Here is a 24,646-nt window from a genome sequence, read left to right on the forward strand (position 1 = left end):
CTTGGAAACAGTCTGGTGCTCCAATGTGGGGCCCTGTCTCTAGCTCCATCCATTGCCAGATGAGGGTTCTATGGAGATATGGTTCTATGCAAGATAATCATCAGTTTGGTTATAGGATCTGGCCTTTTCCGACTCCCTCTCCTCAGCTGCTCATGAAACTAGCTAGAGGCATGTCACTGGATACCTGGGAACCCCTCTAGAGTCAAGTCTCTTAATAATTCTAAGATGGCTCCCTTAATTAGGATATATGCTTCCCTGCTCCCATATCCATCCTTCCTATATCCCAAGCGTCCCATTTCCAAGCTCTCCCTATCCTCTCCTTCACGCTTTGCTCTCCCTATCTCCCCTTGCCCCCAACCCAACACACCCCCAAGTTCCCAATTTTTTCCCGGCAAACTTGTCTGCTTCCAATATCCAGAAGGATAACTATATGGTTTTCTTTGGTTTCACCTTCTTATTGTCTTCTCAAGGATCACGAATTATAAGCTCGATGTCCTGTATTTATAGCTAAAAACCGATTATGAGTGAGTACATCCCATGTTCATCTTTTTGGGTCTGGGTTACCTCACTCAGAATGGTGTTTTCTATTTCCATCCATTTTCATGCAAAATTCAAGATGTCAGTGTTTTTTTACCGCTGAGTAGCACTCTATTACGTATATATTCCACAGTTTCTTCATCCATTCTTACACTGAAGGGCATCTACATTGTTTCCAGGATCTGGCTATTACAAATAATGCTGCTATGAACATAATTGAACAAATGTTTTTGTAGTATGATTGGGCATATCTTGGGTATATTCCCAAGAGTGGAACTGCTGGATCCCGAATTTCCTGAGAAACCTCCACATTGCTTTCCAAAGTGGTTGCACAGGTGTGCATTCCCACCAGCAATGGATGAGTGTACCCCTTACCCCACAACCTCTCCAGCAAAGGCTATCATTGGTGTTTTTATTTTACCCAATCTGACAGGTATAAGATGGTATCTCAAAGTTGTTTTGATTTGCATTTCCCTGATAGCTAAGGAGGTTGAGCATGACCGTAAGTGTCCTTTGGTCATATGGATTTCCTCTGTTGAGAATTCTCTGTTCAGTTCAGAGCCCCATTTTGTAAATGGGTTAATTAGCAATTTGAAGTCTAGTCTCTTGAGTTCCTTATATATTTTAGAGATCAGACTCTTGTCACTTGCAGGGTTGATGAAGATCTTTTCCCAGTCAGTGGGCTGCCTTTCTGTCTTAGTGACAGTGTCCTTTGCTTTACAGAAGCTGCTCAACTTCAGGAGGTCCCATTTATTCAATGTTGCCCTTAATGTCTGTGCTGCTGGGGTTATATGTAGGAAAGGGTCTCCTGTGCCCATATGTTGTAGAGTATTTCCCACTTTCTCCTCTATCAGGCTGAGTGTGTTCTGATTAATATTGAGGTCTTTAATCCATTTGGACTTGAGTTTTGTGCATGGTGATAGATATGGATCTACTTTCATTCTTCTACAGGTTGACATCCAGTTATGCCAGCACCATTTGTTGAAGATGCCCTTTTTCTTCCATTGTGTACTTTTGTCTCCTTTATCAAAAATCAGATGTTCATAGGTTTGTGGGTTAAGATCCAGGTCTTCTATTCGATTCCGTTGGTCGACTTCTCTGTTTTTATGCCAATACCAAGCTGTTTTCAATACTGTAGCTCTATAATAGAGTTTGAAGTCAGGGATGGTAATGCCTCCAGAAGTTCCTTTATTGTATAAGATTGTTTTGGCTATCCTGGGTTTCTTGTTTTTCCATATAAAGTTGATTATTGTCCTCTCAAGGTCTGTGAAGAATATTGTTGGGACCTTGATGGGGATTGCATTGAATCTATAGATTGCTTTTGGTAGAATTGCCATTTTTACTATGTTGATCCTCCCAATCCAAGAGGAAGGGAGATCCTTCCATTTTCTGGTATCCTCTTCAATTTCTTTCTTCAGAGAATTAAAGTTCTTGTCAAATAGATCCTTCACTTTCTTGGTTAGAGTTACCCCAAGATATTTTATGCTATTTGTGGCTATCGTGAAAGGTGTTACTTCTCTGATTTCCCTCTCTGCTTCCTGATCCTTTGTGTATAGGAGGGAAACTGATTTTTTGGAGTTGATCTTGTATCCTGCCACGTTACTGAAGGAGTTTATCATCTGTAGGAGTTCTTTGGTGGAGTTTTTGGGGTCGCTTATGTACACTATCATATCATCTGCAAAGAACGAAAGTTTAACTTCTTCCTTTCCAATTCAAATCGACTTGATCCCCTTGTGTTGTCTTATTGCTATTGCTAGAACTTCAAGCACCATATTGAAGAGTTAAGGAGAGAGTGGACAGCCTTGTCGTGTTCCTGAATTTATTGGGATGGTCTTGAGTTTCTCTCCATTTAATTTGATGTTAGCTGTCGGCTTGCTGTAAATAGCCTTTATTATATTTAGGAATGACCCTTGTATCCCTAATCTCTCCAAGACCTTTATCATAAAGGGGTGTTGTTTTTGGTCAAATGCTTTTTCAGCATCTAATGAGATGATCATATGGTTTTTTTCCTTCAATTTATATATATGATTGATTACATTGATAGATTTTCGTATGTTGAACCAGCCCTGCATCTCTGGGATGAAGTCTACTTGATCGTAGTGGATAATTTTTCTAATGTGTTCTTGGATTTGGTTTGCCAGTATTTTATTGAGAATTTTTGCGTCAATGTTCATGAGTGAGATTGGCCTGTAATTCTCTTTCTTGGTTGAGTCTTTGTGTGGTTTAGGTATCAGGGTAACTATAGCTTCATAAAAGGAATTTGGCAATGACTCTTCTGTTTCTATATTATGAAATACCTTAAGGAGTATAGGCATTAGGTCTTCTTGAAAGTTCTGGTAGAATTCTGCATTGAAACCATCTGGTCCTGGGCTTTTTTTGGTAGGGAGGTTTTTGATAACAGTTTCTAATTCTTTGCGACTAACAGGACTATTTAGATTGTTCATCTGGTCCTGGTTTAACTTTGGTATGTGGTACTTATCTAAAAAACTGTCCATTTCTTTTACATTTTCCAATTTTGTGGCATACAGGCTTTTGTAGTAAGATCTAATGATTCTCTGAATTTCCTCTGTGTCTGTGGTTATGTCCCCCTTTTCATTTCTGATCTTATTAATTTTCTTGTTCTCTCTCTGCAGTTTGATTAGTTTGGCTAGGGGTTTGTCAATCTTGTTGATTTTCTCCTAGAATCAGCTTTTGGTTTCATTGATTCTTTGGATTGTTTTGTGGTTCTATTTTGTTGATTTCTGCCCTCAGTTTGATTATTTCCAGTCTTCTACTTCTCCTAGGTGAGTCGGCTTCTTTTTTTTCCAGAGCTTTCAGGTGTGCTGTTAAGTCACCAATGAGTGCTTTCTCCGTTTTCTTTAAGTGGGCACTTAGTGCTATGAACTTTCCTCTTAGCACTGCTTTCATTGTGTCCCATAGGATTGAGTATGTTGTGTCTTTATTTTCATTAAATTCAAGAAAGACTTTAATTTCTTTCTTTATTTCTTCCTTGACCCAGGTGTTGGTCAGTAGTTGACTGTTCAGTTTTCATGAGTTTGTGGGCTTTCTGGGGGTAGCATTGTTGTTGAATTCTAATTTTAATCCATGGTGATCCGATAAGACACAGGTGGTTACTAATATTTTTTTGTAACTGTGGAAGTTTGCTTTGTTACCAAGTATATGGTCAATTTTCGAAAAGGTTCCGTGAGCCCCAGAGAAGAAGGTATATTCTTTCCTATTTGGGTGGAATGTTCTATAGATGTCTGTTAAGTCCATTTGGTTCATTACCTCCATTAAGTCTTTTAATTCTCTGTTAGGTTTCTGTCTGATTGACCTGTCCATTGGTGAGAGAGGAGTGTTGAAGTCTCCTACTATTAATGTATGTGGTTTGATAGCTGCCTTGAGTTCTAATAATTTTTCTTTTATGTAAGTGGGTGTGGTGCTTTTATATTAGGGTCATAGATATTCAGGATTGAGACTTCATTCTGATGGATTTTTCCTGTTATGAGTATAAAGTGTCCCTTTCCATCTCTTCTGATTGATTTTAGTTTGATGTCAACTTTGTTAAACATTAGTATGGCCACACCCACTTGTTTCTTAGGACCATTAGCTTGATAAACCTTTTCCCAACCCTTTACTCTGAGTAGATGTCTGTCTTTGTGGTTGAGGTGTGTTTCTTGTAAACAGCAGAATGTTGGATCCTGTTTTCGTATCCAATCTCTTACCCTGTGCCTTTTTATAGGTGAATTGAGTCCATTGATATTCAGTGATATCAATGACCAGTGGTTGTTAACTCCTGTCATTTTTTTTTCTGGTAGTAGAGTTTGTGTGTTACCCTTCTTTGAGTTGTGCTGGTGAAAGGTCGCTAGATGTCTGAGTTATTGTGGGCATTGTTGGACTCCTTGTTTAGTGATTTTCCTTCTATTACTTTCTGCAAGGCTGGGTTTGTGGCTACGTATTGTTTAAATCTGTTTTTGTCCTGGAATATCTTGTTTTCTCCATCGATGGTGAATGCAAGCTTTGCTGGGTATAGTAGTCTAGGCTTGCATCCATGTTCCCTTAGTGTCTGTAGCACATCTATCCAAGATCTTCTGGCTTTCATGGTTTCCATTGAGAAGTCAGGTGTAATTCTGATAGGTTTCCCTTTATATCTTACTTGACCTTTTTCCTTTGCAGCTCTTAATATCTGTTCTTTATTCTGTATGTTTTGTGTTTTGATTATTATATGGCGAGGGGATGCTTTCTTTTGATCCAGTCTGTTCGGTGTTCTGTAGGTTTCTTGTACCTTCATAGGAACATCCTTCTTTAGGTTGGGGAAGTTTTCTTCTATAATTTTGTTGAGTATATTTTCTGGGCCTTTGAGTTGTAATTCTCCTTCTTCTACCCCAATTATTCTTAGGTTTGGTCTTTTCATGTTGTTACAGATTTCCTGGATGTTTTGTGTTAAGAATTTGTTGGATTTGTTTTGTTCTTTAAGCTGTGAGTTTATTTCCTCTATAGTATCTCCAGAGTCCGAGATTCTTTCTCCCATCTCTTGTATTCGGTTGGAAATATTTGTCTCTGAAGTTTCTGTTCGTTTACTCAGAATTTCCATTTCCAGTCTTCCCTCGGATTGTGTTTTCTTCATTACCTCCATTTCATTTTTCAGGTCTTGTACTGTTTCCCTTACCTGTTTGATTGCTTTTTCTTGTTTTTCTTGGGTATCTTTGAGAGATTTATTTATTTTGTCTACCTTTTTGTTTGTCATATTCATTTCCTTATGGCAGTTTTTTACCTCCTGTTTAAGGTCCTCTATTATTTTCATAAAGTACTGTTTAAGGTCGGTTTCTTCTATATCTTCTGGAGTAGGCTGTTCAATTCTTGTTGTTTCGGGATGTCTGGATTCTGGTGATGTCATGTTGCCTTTCATGTTGTTGGAGGAGTTCTTGCATTGGCGCCTGCCCATTTCTTCCTTCAAATGAAGCTGGAGGTACTTGGGGTCTTAGACCAATCTTTGCTGTGACTGAATCTGGTTGGATCTCCTCAGTGCCGGAGCAGGAGCTATTCCTTGCCTCACAATCTGAAGGGGCCTGCACTCCCTTGCAGGAATCCTCAGACCTGCTTGGAGGCCAGACTCTCACCCCTTTGGGTGGATGGCCTTAGTACAGGAGCAGGACACTTGAATATACTAGGGCAGGCTTTGGAGAGTCAGAGACGTGAGAACCAAAGACAAGCCTGCAGCAGGAGCTGGGGGAGGGGGTCTGTGCTCTCTTCCAGGGCAGGTTGCCCCAGGGTTGCACACACTTACCTGTCCAGATGGTACTCCACTGCACTGGATCAGGGATTCCTGGGAGCCCAGGGATGCCACAGAGACAAAAGGGCCAAGGTGGGGGCAGGGCGGGATGGAATATCACACAGTGAACCTCACACCACAATCTGAAGGAGCCTGCACTCCCTTGCAGGAATCCTCAGACCTGCTTGGAGGCCAGACTCTCCTATGTATTCACTCTTAAGTAGCTTTTGGACAAAAAGAAAAGAAAAACAAGCCTATAGGCCACAACCCTAGAGAACCTAGATAACAAAAAAGGACCATAAGAAAGACATACATGAATTTACATAGAAAGGTATAAATTGGAAATGTGGGGGTCACAGGAGAGGGTAGAAAGGGTGATGAAGGAAGGGAGGGGAGGGGAGAAAAATGTATAGCTCAATAAATACAATAAAAAATTTAAAAGAAGAGAAACACCCAAGGTTGTCTTCTTATCTACACACACACAAACACACACACACACACACACACACACAACACAGAGACATGCAGAGAGAGAGAGAGAGACTACTTCTTTAGTCTTTTTAACCTTTAACACAGTGTGTATTAATGTATTATTTTCTGATGATTAGTCCCATTCTATAGACTTCTTTTTTGAAGTTCCAGAGTCAACTATTGGAGCATTAAAAAATTTGTCTTTTCTTTATAGATGTAAAATTATTTTAATTCAGGGCCTTTGCAGAATATCCGCACATGAACATTACTTGTTTCATGATCTGTAGAAGGACTGGCTGGGCTGCGTCCCGCCACCCAGCTAGCTTTACACCCGAAATAATTACATGGAAACTGTTTTCTTTGAAACACTGCCTGGCCTGTTATCTGTAGCCTCTTATTGGCTAATTCTCACATCTTCCTTTAACCCATATTTAGTAATCTGTGTAGCACCACGAGGTGGTTGCTTACCAGGAGAGATCTTAACCTGCATCTGTCTTGGAGAGGAGAAGCATGGCGACTGCCTATGGCGACTGCCTGAAGCATCTGTCTCACTTCCCTCTTCCCAGCATTCTGTTCTGTCTACTCCACCCACGTATGTTTTAACCTATCAGGCCAAACAGTTTCTTTATTAATTAACCAATGAAATCATCAGATAGATAGAAGACACACCTACATCAATCATCACTATTTTTGATGAGTAAAATTTAAACTATTTTACCCTTTGACTAATGATGTTTTGACTAATACCAACTTTTGCTAATAACATTTAAATCTTATTTCAACATCAATAACATCTTTAAAACATATTGTATTTTAGAAACTTGATTATTTTCTTGTTTTCATCATGTTTATAGGTAATCTTTCAGGGCAAAATCTTCCTTTTCTGTGTGGATTATAAAATTTCAATAGACTATGAAAATATATAGTTGAGCAAATATTATAAGGTCACTCATTTTCAGGGAGGGAATCATAATTCTCTTTCCTAGAAGATAATATCACAGACAATTTATAAAGTAGTATTGTTTTTTAATTTGCATTTCATTGATTATTTAGGGTTTGGAATTTGTGTTGTTTATTAATAATGTTTTTTGTCAATGTATTCAATTTCCTCTTCTTTCATTGTATAATAATTTTGTGCAGTATACATGATCTCTTGTTAAGTTGATACTACAGATATTCCCACCTAATTTTGCCTAATAGTTTTGATTTTTATTTCATGTTTCTTTTCTTAGATCATTTCTGCTAGTTATTTTATACCTTTTTATAGACACAATTTTAGCTTTTCTGGATATTTTGTATAAAGTATGATGTTTGTATATAAATTTTTTATTTGTAAAACATATACTTTTAAATATTAAAACTTTCAAATATTGAAGTTATCAATCATAAAACTAAAGAAAAATAAAATTAATATTGATTAAAATTAGGTGAAGTTTAGGGTAGATACTCACTTACTGAACTAAATGTGTTTGTTTCCATTTACCACAGAGAACATGTATGAAGAATATAGTCTGAGAACACATGTAGATTATTAGAAATAAATTATAAATTTTTCTAGTCTTGTGTCTATATCTGTAGTTCATTGAAGATGTAAAATATTATATATAAACAATGATTATTTAAGAACAGGCCAAAGATTGCTACAAAATTTACTGTGATTCCACCTTATAATCCAATCACACCTCTTATCTTTGCCCATGGTCTCTGTAGCACATTTCTTAGAGTCTAATTTAAAGATGAAGAAAGAATAGCAAATTTATATGAGAAGGTCTCAGCTCACACCACCATTACCAGCATTGACTGACTGATATTGTCAGAGACTAAGTCAATACAGTCGCATCTTAATGATAATTCATTATTAAACTATCTAAAGTATAATTTTCCTCCAATAGTTTGTATTAAGAGGAAAATGTGGTTTTCCTTTTTATGTTACTTATTGATAAAAAATGATACATGTATATCTTCCAAAAGCTGTAATATAATTTGACACTCAGCCTTAAAAAATCATGTTGACAAAACCAACCATGTTTTGTCACCAAGCATTGATTTTACTTCCAGAGAAATACAAACAGAATGAAATTCTTGAAGTCAAATAAAGTGATGAAAGTCAATATTTGAACATATTTTAAACAAATTGTCAAACTATCTTCTACAAGGGGATGTCAATACATTCACTGGATCAGTGATATGAAGTAATCAACATTTTCACAGCTTTGACAGCAATAGAGTAAATAAAACCATCATTTCCATTTCTTCCATTATGACCAAGGCTGCCATTACAAGTTGATACTATTCCTTTGTATTAGTTTTCATTTTGAGCTCCCTACTTTATTCTTGCTAATCCTGGCTTTCTGTTTACCCAGGAGTTTGAGCAACTGTTGCTAGCATTTAATGGTTTTATTGTCTTTCACTGTCATGCAGAGAATTATTCTAAGCAATTTTTAAAGGATTGCTTTATTTAATTCTTGGATTAGCATTGTGTCTGCATTATCTCCAGCCTATAAAAGAGGCATTGGAAGTTAGGGAAAATAGGGCTAGGATCTTAGGCAAAAGCATAAACCAGGATTGAAATCCAAGTACCTAATATTAGATCCAGCAATATTAAACCTTATAACATATTGCTTACAAAGGTATTTGGCATCTGTCAATTCCAATGTTATCTATGCTTAAGATTTAGAAGATCACAACAGCAGAATGCAGGGGCCATGAGAGGTTAAAGAAAGCAGTACATTTGAAACTTCCATCCATGATGGTTAGTATATACTAAGTCTTTCATAAAAATAACCAGCAGTCATTCTATTAGTCTACTCGCACCCAAATGTCATCTTTAATCTTTATAATACTGCAAAGCTCTGTGTTTGGCATACACATTTAGTAAATGAGAAGTTATATGAGGATTGTGTTCTTTGTCTTCAATCAATTAATATATACATCTATGTAAGTGTGGGTGAAGTTTCTTGGTGCGCTTGTTTTTGTGTTCTTTTAATGTAGGGTCTTGTTCTGTAACTCTGACTAGCCTTGAACTTACCCTGTGGCCGAAGTTAGGTCATGGCAATGCCTAGGTCACATATATGCTGGTATTATAGATACATGCTTAGGTACATGTTTTGAAATCATAAAAAGGCATTAATGTCTAACATTTTTTAAACGAGTATTACCCAATGATTTATAACATGTAAATGCGATCTTACCATGTTGTATGTGTAACTTTAACATCTTTTAAAATAAATGTTTCAGCAAATGGCTTTAACATATCCTTTTGAATACCTTAGCTATTTTTAGTGTCTATCATGAGAATTATTTATCTTTGACTTTCTTCCCCTTTCAGGTCTCCAGAGCTTTGCCTGAAAAACAAGGAGAACTTGAAGATCACATAAAAGATTTTGGGAAACTTGAAGAGCAGCTAGATCACCTGCTTCTGTGGCTATCTCCTATCAGGAGTCAATTGGAAGCTTATAGCCAACCAAGTCAAACAGGACCATTTGATCTGAAGGTGGGTGCCTCTAGCTTCACACTTTCATTTCTGGCTGAATGACTTGATGACCGTATTGAGCTTCTCATTGGTTAATTTGAATATTTTCACTCCTTAGAGCAGGACAAGGATAACATTATTAAGTTAATCACAATAAACACAGCAATCTCTGGAATGGGGTTTACAGAGTAAACATGGGAAAGTAGGAATTCTTTGCCCCTGAGCAGGGTTAGTGGATTAGTGGAAAGGACTGCGGTAAAAGAAAATTCTAGTTAAATGAACAGTGGTCTCCCTGAAGACAGGCCAGAGTGAGCAGACAGCATCTTGGTGATGCTGAAGAATGAGAAATCTAATTAAGTTAAAGGGTGATCAGATCCGGAGGTGATCGTTGGTAAACTAATTTAGCAGGGTTCAGTTTTGTTTTGTTTTATATCAGAAATAGTAAGGATAAGGCTGGAGATAGCACATTACAATTGATGCTGTTGTGATCATTATTATTTCAGTAGCATTTTCTGCTTCTTTCAGAATTTATTAGACATGTCTTTAGTTACTTGTTCTCTATAATGCCCTCAATTTGTTAGTATGATCCAGTTTTCATCTCTGCTTTAATTGCACTTAATAGGTACGCATTTGTAGATATCTTTTCCAAAGCCGATTCTTATCTAAAATTTCTAAAATTATCATCCTAAACATTTGAGAAAGATATGCTTAAAAGAAGAAATAAAAATAGAGAGATTGAGAGGTTTGTTCCAGCTAAATTGAGTTATACTTGCAAAGTACACTGTTTTCCCTTTAGCTTGCTTCCTCCCAATGTTTATATAGACCACTCTGATAGCTGTGCACTGAGAACACATGGTACTTTTTAAGTCACAAGTAAGCATCATTTCCCCAGTATAAAAATCAGCCTGTTCAATCACTGTCATGGTCTTCAATTCAGTCTGACAATCACACTCATGAGTAGCAATAACCTTTACCCAGTAACAAATTAATTTAACTTATAAAATATAAATATACAAGACAAGTAACAACACAGCCTGTAAATCAAAAGAATGCTGGAGATCCTGACACTGATATATGTCTACTGATGTCTGAGTCACCCTATCCTTGAGTCATGCATGATCACCAGGGATGGCTGGACAAAGCACATCTTCAGTTCTGAGAAACCACCCTTCCTAGGATTTTGTTTTTTCAGTTCAGTAGTACATAGTATCCTCAGACATAGTCGACATGCTTGCAAAATTACTAGTGCTACAACTCATCAATTCTTGTTGCTTCATTACTGAATTAACCACCCCCATAAGAAGGTACATTTACTTGGCTCCAATGGACCATAACTTGAGCCAGATTACCAATTATGCTAGGCCTAGTATTTTCTTTGTCTTTAATTTCATATCACAAAAAAGAAAAGGCACAAATTCTTTTCTCTCAACTAGTAATCTTGTTTTTGCTTTTGTTTTAACTTTTGTAACTCAGGTAAAAATCTGTTCATCAAAATATGTCTTTTCAGAAAAAAAATAATAACATGAATACTCTTTGAGAGAGCTCTCTTTGTCTCTGGAACATATGTAAGAGAAAGGAAAGCAAAATCCCATCACACAACTAATTGATCTTGTTGACACTACAGAAGTGACTTTAGTCTGGTCTGTGCTTTCCCCAGTCTGCCCCTAGTTAGTTCGCAAACATCAAAAAGTCACATCCGCACTTATCAACAGCACATTGGTTTCTTCCAAACAGGTCTTAGAGTCTGGAGTGAAGCCCCTCTTTTTGACGTTAATGAACCTCATTACCAAAGCCCCTGTCACCAGTTTCACGGCTGTGTGGTGTTTTGATGTCATTCAATTTGCTTCCTACAGCTTAGTTTAAATCACTGAGGAGAAAAAAAAATGCAACTGCATCTTTCCATGCAGAAAACTCTTTGGCATATTCACTGTGCATTCTGAGATCATTCATCATTGGAGTATAGATTTCATAAATACTCCTTGAGGCCCTTTCTTTTCCTTTGGCAGTATCCAAGCTAAAAAGGACATATGACCATACTTATGATAACTGGAGAGCTTCTCCCAGAAATCCAAAAATCCTTGGCTTCTAATCAACAAATGTTGGCCTCTGTTAGTAATAACCAATTCTTTATTCCTCTATGTCCACCTTCTAGTTCTACTCTCTTTTTAATAATGATTTATTGAGGTTACACCTTTTTATTTTTGCTTAAATTATAGATTTCAGTCTTTATTGCTTGCTGTGTACACCTCTGCTTAAAGAAATTAAATATATACCTTCAATGTAAAAAATGATACAATGGAATATTATTTGCTGCACTTTACCCAAAATAAAAATAAAGTTTTTAAATGGTTTGGAGAACAAGTCAATTTTTTTAGCATAGGAAATTATACTGCCTTAAAAATATCAGTTAAAAGACACTGAAATAAAGTAGATATAAAGAAAGCGACAGCCTGGCTCCATTTACTTGCTTTAAAGAAACTTTCTTTTTCTATCTACGGTGGTCATGGATGCCTCAGAGTGAAAGGCTCTGGGACTTGGACACTCAGGTCCTTCACTTTCTCTGGTCAAACTCTGAGTGAGCACCTGTTAGAAAGGAAAAAGAATATGCAATGTCCTTCTTGAGCTTCGGTTTTTTCTGCCCTGATATTTCCTGCTTCTTGATGAAATGCAGCAAGCTATGTAATGAAACCCAAATTTAAAATAAAAGAAGAAAGAAAGGAGGGGGAAGAGAGGATGGAAAAACCGTAAGCACGCTGTTCTAATACATTGTTTATGCTAGAGTGAAAATTGACTGCACATCACTTGGTTTGTGCAATTTACTCCCAAAATATTCCTATTCAGGAAATCCTGCAAATAGCAGTATTTATCTTGAAAATCACCTCACAGAACCCGTAGCAAGCTGAGAAACATAATCAATGAGATCGTGCTGTAGAGGGTGAAAATGAGGCATAATCAGAGCCCTTGCCCATCAGTCAGCCCACTAGAAGGCATGCCTTTGAATTTTGATTTTCAAATGTACTCTCAATTTAGACATAAACTATGTTGATTTCAAATTTCGCAAATGATAATTGAATGCTAAGATCCAGGGACCAGTTTAGAATTTATATAAAGGGCCTTATGCTTTTAATCTTTAATGAAAGCCTTCAATAATGAGCCTGAGGTAGACTGTTTATCTGACATAAAACAGCCTAACTACTGCTTTCCAAACTTTTTATTGAAATAGGAGTTAGGGGAAATGTGTAATTCTCTCTGTTAAAACTTAGTAAATGGGTTAGTTCCATGTTGGTGACAGAGATAGTGTTTCCTCCCTCAAGAATGGCTTTTCCTTTGTGGTCTATAAATAAACCCTACCATGCTAGAAATGTAATTTTCTGTAATGTCAAATCTGCACACCAATAACAAAATCCTAATAACTGACCACTGCAGTAACTAAATACCCATATCAAGTGTTCATATTGCAGTGAGTATTGCCAAAGAAAACTAGTAATGGACAAGTAAACAGGCAAGAGTGACTTCATCCAAAACTTGTACAATGTAAGGGTAAGACTGAACTCAATTCTATTCAAACAAGACAGGAGAGGATTCGGAATGTGGCTCAGTTGCTTGTCTTTGCATTCATGAATTACTGCAGAATAAATCAGGCATGCTATAGCAAATGCCAGCAATGCCAGCAGAAAGTAGAAATGGAAAACTTTGTAGTTCAAGACCATTCTCAACTATTTAGTGAGTTTGGGGCCCATCTGGCTACCTGAGGGCCTGTTTTAAAAAGAAAACAAACAAAAACAAAACACACCCAAACCAAAACCCCACTATCCTCCCCCCCCCCAAAAAAAAAACCAGATTGGGTCTTCCTAGTGCTATATGAATTAGTAGAAAAGTATCTGAGTGTTTCTACGGGAAGCAGATGAAAGTAATTAGGTCATCTATGTGTCTCAATTTCCTGTTTTGGCCATCAGCGTTTCTCAATTCTGTGTTTTGAAGTCAATCCTTATCTTTCCACAAACTTGGAGATCAGGGCAAAAATGTCCTTGATGATTACATTTCAAAGGGTTGGTGTATCCGAGGGATCTGGAGGACAGATATTCTTGAATCAGAAAAGAGGAGATTGTATATTTGTGTGTGTGTTTTTTTTGAGACAGGGTTTCTCTGTGTAGCCCTGACTGTCCTAGAACTTGCTCCGTAGGCAAGTGTGGCCTGAAACTCATGGAGACATGCCTGCATCTGCCTCCCCAGTGCTGGGATGAAAGGCGTGTGCCACCACCACTGGGGAATTGTATCCTTAAGAGGCATAAATGGACCACATAATACAAGGACTTTTGAAATAAATGATTTTCCAAAATGGAAATAAGATTTATGGTGCTGAAGTAACCAATAGAAACTTTCTTCAAGTTGATACAGCAATCTTGGTCAGTCACTATTTTGCTCTAGCAAAGCACAGGATCCCCCTGAGCAGCTTAGCAAAGCTGGTTTATTAAACTGAAAATATACGAGCAAAAGAGACTCAGCACACCATGTTGTTCACCTTGATACACACAGTATTTCGTAGTAGAAAGACTGAACCTAGCACCTTGTGAATGCTAGGCCAGCTCTCTACCACTGAGCTCTATCTCCAAGTCTCATTTTATGATTTGGTTTTGTAGAGAGCCTCGATAAAATGGCCAAGCAGACCTTGACCTTGTCAGACTTGTGAGTGGCTGGAATTACAGCTCTGTGCCACCATGCTTAGCAAATGCGTAATTTGTTATTCATGGATAACTGATCTGTAATACGAGACTATTTTGTAATTTTAACAGACTTTTAAACTAATTTCTCACTAGGATTCTGTTGTGCTAAAACTCGATGCCAATGAGTTTACTAATAAATTCATAGCAAGCATTAACTATGTGACATAAGGTTCCTGTTCTATGAGCCTTCTACTTCTTGAGTCTACTGAGAGTGCAAGCATAGTTTTCTTCCTCCTTCTTGCAGGACCAGTTGTTTTGCTTTGTGACAGAATTATGTTTCCTCCACAAAATACATCCTATAGGTAGCATATGTTATATATAAAGTTTATTCCTATTGTCCTTTTCAATGCAATGATTTTATTTATATATGTTTCACTGTTCTTATTAGGCCTTCGTTCTATTTTTATGTTCATTTTCTAAAACAAGCATCAGTTTAGCAGCAAACTATCAGAGACAAGCATCTTCTAACACTGTTGCATTAATTTTTCCTGGGGAAAGAGCATTAGTCCAAGATGCATACCAAAGATAATCCCGAATCCAACTTGGAAGTTGATTGGGTTTTATTAAAGAGCACAAATGAGGACTTACATACACGGACAATGGTGACCCCCAAACAGGTACATTCTCCTAGACGAGCTACAGAATTGCACCTAGTCGTGGGTGCAAACATCCTGGATGCTGCATTGTGGAGTCCTATTTTCAGTTAAATTTCCACTTTTAACATGGTCTCTCTCCCATTGTGTTTGTTGCTCGTGGGGAAGGAAGTAAATGATGGAGGGTCTCAAATGTTCCTTTAAGCCCTGAACTTGCGTGCTGAAGAAACCAGGCCCACATCCATAACTAGCAGGTCGCTGCTGAGAAGAGTAACCTCATTGGCAGCTCTCTTCAGAGTTGAAAGGGGAAATGTAAACCCCAAACAAAGGAAACAGCCACGCCTCCTGCAGCCCAGATTCATTGTAGACTGCTAGCACACCAGACAAGAATAAATCAAATTTATTCCAATTCCTGGAGTACCTAGCTGAGATACAATCAATGGCCCAACCCACCTGGAAATATAGACCCTGTAGCACAGTTTGACCTTATAGTATATATACTAGCATTCAACCCTGTGAGTACAATGTTACAAAAAATGGATGTTCCCGTTGTACCATGGAGAGATTGTTGCACACACCTTTAATCCAGCTCAGTGAGAGCGTGGAGTTCCCTGCCATAGATGTGCACAAGAAAATAAAAATCCTAACCTTCCACCTCCGTTCCCATCTCTCTAACCAAGAAATGGGAAAGTAACTGCCAGAAAACAAATCCAGTGACAGACAATAGCAGAGAGCCAGGAGAATTTCCTCATTCCCCAACTCAATTTGTCCACAGAAAATAATGAGCTTCTTGGGACTGGAAACTGGGGTTTTGCCAGGTGAGAATTCTTAGAACAGATCATACAAACGTATTTAGAATTACTATGTTGTTGATCAAGAGAAATGTACTATAATTTTGGTGATACGTAAAATTTTTAGTGTTCCTTGTTAAGCTCAAGAAGAGGTCACCCACAAACCTTCTTTTACACTGATATTCAAGCCAGTTTCTAAAACTGTTTAGAAAATAGAATTCCCCTTTTTATTTCCACCCGTGGAATTTTAAACTTGATGTTCCTGTCTCAGATTCCCACCACGAGCTGTTGAGCTGGCAATCCCTTGTATGGAACTTGCAAACTAAATAAGCACTTTCCTCCACAAAGTTGTTTATTGTAGGTGTTTATCGTAGGAACAGATATTCTCTCTCTCTCTCTCTCTCTCTCTCTCTCACTGTGTGTGTGTGTGTGTGTGTTTATAATAGATTTTGAAAAGGAGTGGAAGGGGAGAGAGGAGTGGGAAAGAGAGAAAGAAGTGTTGAAATATTGTAAATACAGTTTTCTCAAGTATGAAAAATTTTTTAAAAACTATAAATAATTAAAACTAAAATAAAAAGTATTGCTTTATTCTTCCGAATACATACAATCTGATCCAAACACCATAGTAATATATTACCTACAATTGTCTACTTTAAAAATACATGGACAAACTTATCCTTAATAAATAGAAACTTTTCAATATGCATCTTCTTCTTTGAATCATATTTCCATCCTACTTCCCTCAAAGAATTATTTCTAATACAATATGTATTTTTGGTATGACATCTTTTATTAACCATTCCTTTTTTGTGTGTCTTACACTTTTGCATGACAGAAGAATCTATCTGTACTTCACATTTTTGAAACAATTTCTTGTTATTGTAAGGCTTTCTTATATTCTTTAAATCCATTAAATTGAGTTGTGTTTGCAATTACCTTTAACACTCATGACAAGTAATAACTATACATGCTAAGTTTGTGAGTAATTAATATCAAACAGGAGAGTTTTTATCAGAAAGTTTATTAATAAAATGATCGGATGTCAACTTAATGATTCCTTGATTCAAAAATGATTTCAATTACCAGTATTTTGAGTTATAGTTTTACTTTTGATTGAATATGTCTCAGAAGCAGTGGCCTTTGGTGCCGCGCACCGCGCCCCCGTGTCTGCGTTCGGTGCGCTGGTACCCAGTTCCCAAGATTCAGGCAAGGGGCAGGAGGTTAAAATACACAAACACACACAGACAGACAGACAGCGACACGGGTCATCCTTGAATTCCCCAAGAATGCCCCCTTTATTGTGTTCATGGGCAGAATATAGAGAGATAGCCATACCCCAGCCAAACCCACCAGAAACCACTCTTCTGCCATCAGGAACTCCTGAAGGTCTCGTGCTCAGAACAGCTGTAGGCACTCAGATCAGGGGATTACAAGAAATTCAGGATCTGGGGTCTCACTGCTCCCAACACTTTGGGATATTTCAGAGAGGTGTGCTTGTCGGTGGGGAGAAGCACTATCACAGGACAAGGAAAATAAAACTAAAATGGCAAACAAATATAGCATTGGAAACAGAGCCAGTCAAATATGTTGAAGTGACTGAGAATCTGGAAAATGAATCCACTCATACAACTCCTTTCCGCATATCTCTAGGACGGCCTGCACATAACTACAGAGTTGTGTATACCCCAGTCTGAAGATTGTTCTCTAGGTTAACATTCTATAGGAAGGAATGAGGGACAACTTGACCCCTTGTTTGACACTTGTGCTTCTAATGCATCAAATTTATCTTACCACAGTCATTGAACTCAGTGCACTCGTTCCTAAAATACATGCATCATTACTGTGCATGTATCATGAAATATTTTATCACATAGAATGTTCCTTAGTCCTGATGTGATATTTCTTCCATTCTGTCTTGTTTCTATTTATTTAATGGAATTAGGTACAAAGGTATTTGCCAACCCTGTCCTCAAACATATTCCCTGATGTTTCTCAACATTAAGACTTTTTTTTAATCATCTCTGAATGTCATTATTTTATTTTATTTTTTATTTTTTTGTAGTTTGGGATTTGGTTTTGAGACAGGGTTTGGTTTTGAGACACTGTGTAGACCAGGTGATCCTCAAATTCCCAGAGATCCCTCTGCCTCTGCAGTTATTAAAGAATTGAGTCACTACACCCAGCGCCCTTGATTCATTCTCAAGGCAGAGAGCAAGTAAGAAAGCCATCACCACTTGGGAACATTATCAGGAAGTAACCTTGTCAATTAGTGCCTGGCTTTGGGTTCATTTCTAGAGTGTGCAGTTATCTTTCTGGGAACAAGTTCTCCTATATGCAGCCTTTTCTATTTCAATTCTGAGTATTCTTCATCATATTACAGTATGTTTATAAACTCACTTGTAATAAAAATGAAGAGAGGATATCTTTGGGTTTGTGATTCTCTGTTATAATGTAATAGACTCTATTAAATGTTAATTACATTAGAATATATTAAATTAATTGAATATAACTAGATAAAGTATGGTAAAAGTTCTCTTAAAATTCAGATTTTATAAGTATAATATAATAAATCATATGTACACCTTCTAAAATTGTATCTGTCAAAAAGACATATGCAATAGACTAAATCATAAGGTAAAGCACTACAGTACACACCAGGAAATATTCTACTTTGAAATCAATATACTTTCGGTATAGTCTTCAATTAGTCATAAAATTATTGTTGCTTTATTTCCTATTTCCTTGGTGCTGTTTTATATTGTCAACAATCACCAAAAAAAAAAACCGCATTCCAATATTTTATGTGTATTGCTTAAACACATAAAATTTGCTTGCACCAATCCCCAATGAACCTCTCTAAGTACAGTAATCTCTATCCAGCTAACAAGCCATATGTGAATTGACTATGATGTCTTACGTTAAGAAGCAGTCTATAGAGCTCAATAAAACTCAATTTAAAAAAAACACTCTCAATTTGATTAGAGCGGGTACAATATATAAATAGTCTCAATGTATGAAGTATTATCTATGCCAACATAGGCTGTATTGTATAGTGAGTGCTCTAAAAGTTTGGTATAATAGCCCCAGAGCATAAATCTTGACCTAGTCAAGACATTGTGGCTATTAAGGAACATTTATCAGTAGTAGAAAGGCAAATTATTTGATCTCTGTAACTTTTTGCTATGTTATCAACCTTCTTTAATCAAGCAGGGCAGAAGAGAAGGTGTCAACTCACTCTTTTAAATTTACATTCTTCTTATGAGTGAGGAGGAATCTTTCAAGTGTCTCAGAATCATTTTACTTCCTGTTCAACACACTTTTAACTAGATTCTTTCTAGTTTTCTTCATTGCTTACCTGTCTCTTTCAAAAACTGAGACAAATGCACTATACAACTTAAAGTAAAACACAGATCTTTGCTACAGGAAATGTTTAACATGATAAATTGATTCTAGTTTTAAAATGTAACCTGAAATCAACAACACTAATTTTCTACAAATAATATACAAATTGTCCTACATAGCAAATAATCTTAGAAAGAAGTTCACTTTAATGAGAAATTATAACACAATTACAGATTTTAAAATATATTTTTTTAATTTTATTTTACAGTATGTAAGGATGACAGCAAGATTGTGTGTTTGTTTCATATGCCCATTGGCAACTGATTCCAACATTCTGACAGTTTGGGAACCATGGGCTCTGGGCTTGTCTCTGCCTTTTGTTTTCTAACCTCATCTGAAATAAGTACTGAAAAAATTTTAATTTTATTTTCACACCTTATGTTTTCTTATTAAACCTCAGACTACTTGATTCTAGTCTTCAGGTGCACCCATAGTGGCTGGCTAGTTTTATTAGTATACTGAGATGTAATTTATCTGAATCTAGAGAGTTAATTCTTAGCAGATTGGGGCCCTGTAATCTCTTTACTCCTCTTGGGCACTACTTTCTGTCAGTAATGTTTGTTCTGTTCTTTGCAGTCAGAATATTATTCTTCTTGACATATGAGAAATAAACCCAATAGAATTAAATGTCCCAGTTTTAATTTTCCCTCACCAATATTAAACAATTTTCTTCCAAAGAAGACTTATCCAATTCTGCATCATTATCTTGCTCTAGATGTAACTTGAAGTCATTTTGTCACCCCACAACTATTATTGCTTCCTTCATATTATACTTTTACTGCAGAGTAGAATTTTAAAATTTTTAGTGATCTTTCATTGTTCCATTAAAAATAATTGTAGGTAATGATACTTTGCAGGAAGTTAATGTGAGAGCATCAAAAGTAACGTTATCATTTCTTAAATGAAATCTACAGAAATCTCTGTCTTGAACTTGGATAGTATCCCTTTATGAATGTGAGCAAAGGAGGAAAATAAGAAAATTTTCAAGAGTTTTAAGACATTTTATCTGTAAATGAATAAATGGACCACCTTGATTACTACTGTATTGCCCAAGGGGTGATTTTGATAGGCAGACAAAATATAGAGTAGAAAAAAATTGGAGTCACTATGATGGTTTGAGTTTACAAATAAACACCATTGGAGCAATGAATACTCTGTGAATTCATATATATTCGGATATATATATATATTATATGCCCTTGTAAATTGTAATATTCATACAGTATAACTTTTATGACTTTATCTTAAAAGATTCAGGCACTATTTTAAATTGTCTGAAAAGACTATATCCCAAAGCTGCTTACTTATAAGCTGTGTCACTGGTCAAGGTCATATATGCATACTTTCAATATCCAACACTTTTTGAAAAAAAATTTCTGACTATAATGTAGAGATGTTTTATGTGCATAAGCGTCTTTATTTTTAAATCATTTGATGAGGGATATGATAAGAAAGAGAAAATAAATAATTAATTCTAATCTTTCCAAAATATGCCTCTAGTATTAGCATAGTAATAACTATTAATGATTTACATAATTGAAGAAATAACTATAAAAGATAGTATACACACATACAAAGATGCATACTACTATATTTTAATAAAACATATGTGGGTAGTGTTTGGACGTTGTGATGTGTTTGCCATTACAAAGGAGGTCATATTTTTCAAGATATCATTTTCATTCCTTTTAATTTGTTTAAGTGAGTTATGAATAGAAGCACTGACTTTTCTTATGACAAGCTAAAACAGAAGTTTGAGCACAAAAAATAAAAACAAATGTTTTAAATAGCTTTAGAATAGAGAGAAGTAAAATAATTCTTAACTTTAAATGAACCAAAACAAACAACCTGATTACTCAGTGTGCAATAAATCATCATTTAAGTTCACTCTAGTTGTGTTATTGGTGAAAACAATTCTTTTTTTCCACTTTGATATCTTCTTTTTTATTTTATTATTATTATTATTAATTATTATTATTGTTATTATTATTATTACAAATTTTCACCTCTTCATTTCTTCCCATTTCCCTCCCCTCCCCCCATTCCCCCTTTCTTTCCTTCTCCAGTCCAAAGAGCAGTCAGGGTTCCCTGCCCTGTGGGAAGTCCAAGGTCCTCCCCGCTCCATCCAGGTCTAGGAAGGTGAGCATCCAAACAGACTATGTAGAAGGAATGGCGGGGCTGTGTCCCGCCACCCGGTTAGCTTTACCCAAAATAATTACATGGAAACTGTATTCTTTTAAACACTGCCTGGCCCATTATCTGTAGCCTCTTATTGGCTAATTCTCACATCTTCCTTTAACCCATATTTAGTAATCCCTGTAGCACCACGAGGTGGTCGCTTGCGGGGCGGGGGGATCTTAACCTGCATCCATCTCGGAGAGGAGAGGCATGGCGACTGCATATGGCGATTGCCTGAAGCGTCTCCCCAACTCTGCTTCCTTTCTCCCACAATTCTGTTCTGTCTACTCCGCCTACCTAATTTTCTGTCTCTTAAAGGGCCAAGGCAGTTTCTTTATTAATAATGAAAGTAACATATAGACATTCCTCCATCAAGACTAGATTCCCACAAAATCAGTACATGTAGTAGAATCAAAACCAAGTGCCATTGTCCTTGACTTCTCAGTCAGCCCTCCATGTAAGCCACGTTCAGAGAGTCTGGTTTGATCACATGCTCCATAAGACCCAGTCCAGCTGGCCTTGGTGAGTTCCCATTAGATCGCCCCCAGCCTCCCACCTCACAGTGGGTGGGCGCATCCCTCACAGACCTGACTTCCTTGCTCATGTTCTCTCTCCTTCTGCTCCTCATTTGGACCTTGGGAGCTCAGTCCAGTGCTCCAATGTGGGTCTCTGTCTCTATCTCCATCCATTGCCAGATGAAGGTTCTATGGTGGTATACAAGATATTCATCAGAGCGGCTATAGTATAGGGCCAGTTTCAGGCCCTCTCCTTAGCTGGTAAAGGAACAAGCTGGTGACATCTCCTTGGACACCAGGGAACCCCTCTAGAGTCTGGTCTCTTGAAAACCCTCAAATGGCTTCCTTAATTAAGATATATACTTCCCTGTTCCCATATCTACTCCTCCTCCATCCCAACTGTCCCATTCCCCCACGTTCTCCCCATCCTCCCCTTATCCCTACTCTCTCCCCATCTCCCCTTACCCCCATCCCATCCCACCCCCAAGCTCTCCATTTTTGCCTAGCAATCTTGTCTACTTCCAATATCCAGGAGGATAACTACATGGTTTTTTTTGGGGGGGAGGGAGGGGTTCACCTTCCTATTTAGCTTCTCTAGGATTATGAATTATAGACTCAATGTCCTTCATTTATGGCTAGAATCCACTAATGAGTGAGTATATACCATATTCATCTTTTTGGGTCTGGGTTACCTCACTCAGGATAGTGTTCTCCATTTACATCTATTTGCATGCAAGATTCAAGATGTCATCGTTTTTTTACCGCTGAGTAGTACTCTAATGCGTATATATTCCACACTTTCTTTATCCATTCTTCTATTGAGGGGCATCTAGGTTGTTTCCAGGTTCTGGATATTACAAATAAAAGCAAATATATTTTAGCAGCTGTTGCTCCTTCCTCATTAGTCACATTTTTAATTTTATTGTATACTGAAGTTCCTGATTGTGTCAGCAACAGAAATAAGCTGAAGTTACTTAAATTTACATATCCCCAATTGAACAATTATTTTTTGCTTTGCGTAAATCCATAGTGTTCCTCCTGTAAGTTGATTTTTACTCACTTCACCAAATCTTCCAATGATGACTTTTTAAAAGATTTTTTCTTGTTTATATGAATTCAAGTGTTCCCAACACTAGGTTGAATGTACCATGTACTTATAAGTGTCTATGGAGGCCAGAGGGTGTTAAATCCTGTGTAGTTGGATTTACGTGTGACTATGAGCTACCTCATGTGAATTTGGGAAGCTAAACTAAGGTACTCTTCAAGAGTAGTAACCACTTTTAATATCTCTGGCATTCCATCATCTCTTTTAAATTCTTTTATTGATAGTAAGTTGTTATTGGATTCTGGCACAATTCTAGTTTATGGGAATCTAAAAAAAAGATTCATAATCCTTATCCAAAATTCTATCATTAGCTTTTTAGGAAGCCAATGAAAATAATACATTTGCCAAACACACAAAATAATAATGATTGAGTATAACAATGACATATGACAGGCTAGATGATCTTGCTCCAAGATGAAAGCCCATGTGTTGTGTTTATTAAAGAAGACTAATGCTAGCACATGTTTCTGCCCTAGACTTCAGGAGCATTTGTATTTGCTTTCTTCTCTCTACATAGTTAACAAGGGCTGTTCAAAACAGAAAACTCAGGAATTCTGTTGTGCTTTTTAAACATACAACTTTAAATTATTTTATCCATTTGATGACTTGGTTACAAGGTACAGATAAAGTTGTATAACGTAATGACAATAATTTCGGTATAAAGCTTAAAAATAAACAAAAATATCTTTATCAGAAATTATAAATATTCATTTGGTGAACCTTGAATTGCTCTTTTCTTTGCTTTTAAAGAAAATAACCCTAATTTGTACTTAATATTTTATAGGGTTTCTGGTGTTTAATAAAAGTTATATCTTCAATGAATATTTTCTATACATCCTTCAAGAAATATGTCTAACTGCCATATGGACAGAACAGAAGTTATGAATTATGTAGAGATGTGTTATTTTGGTTTGGAGAAACATAAATATTGGACAATTTTTCAGGGATATGTCAGAATTACTTTCTGTTATATCTACATTTTATTCCATGCAAACGAAAAACAACTGCTCAATAATCTGTTTCAGATATTGAAAACTGTGTTTAGGAACAATTTGTTAAGAAACTGAAAATATTTTACTGTGGTTAAAGTTCATGAATACCCAAATTCAAATCAATTTTAAAATCATAATGTCTCTAAAAATAAATTATATTGAAAAGATACTGCATACATTGTAAACAAGAAAAAGGAATCGAAAGAATTAATATATAAATTATATAAACCATGAAGAGTTAGTCTTTCATTTGCTTGATCATGTGTTCAATAAGAAAGTGGTTTTCAAATAAGGATTTCTTTTCCCCAGAGGAAGTAAACAAGTTGAGAGAATGTTTTATGTTTTTCTATTATTACTATTATTATTGTTGTTGTTGTTATTATTATTATTATTATTTCTTAAAAATAAATTAGTCTCTCATACAATACATTTCAATCATGGTCTTGGCTTCCTCACCCCTACTCCTACTATCCCATTGCCCACCAATCCTCTCCTCCAGATCTGCTCCATCTCTGTTTCCTATACAGAAGAGAGCAGACCTCCAAGCATGAAAGCAGGACAAAATAAATCACAATAAGAGGAGGCAAAAGTTCTCATATAGAGATAGGACATGAC

At 36.6% G+C, this 24,646-nt stretch overlaps 1 protein-coding gene across 1 annotated transcript in view; it reads left to right on the top strand.

Moving 5' to 3' along the window:
• Positions 1-24,646, top strand: part of Dmd (dystrophin) — a 1,847,711-nt gene that overhangs the window by 1,086,893 nt on the left and 736,172 nt on the right. The window contains 1 exon segment of the mRNA XM_038316167.1: positions 9,588-9,752. Within this exon segment, the coding sequence (XP_038172095.1) occupies positions 9,588-9,752 (165 nt within the window).

The sequence above is a fragment of the Arvicola amphibius genome, chromosome X (genome assembly GCF_903992535.2).
Source record: "Arvicola amphibius chromosome X, mArvAmp1.2, whole genome shotgun sequence".
Taxonomy (NCBI): domain Eukaryota; kingdom Metazoa; phylum Chordata; class Mammalia; order Rodentia; family Cricetidae; genus Arvicola; species Arvicola amphibius.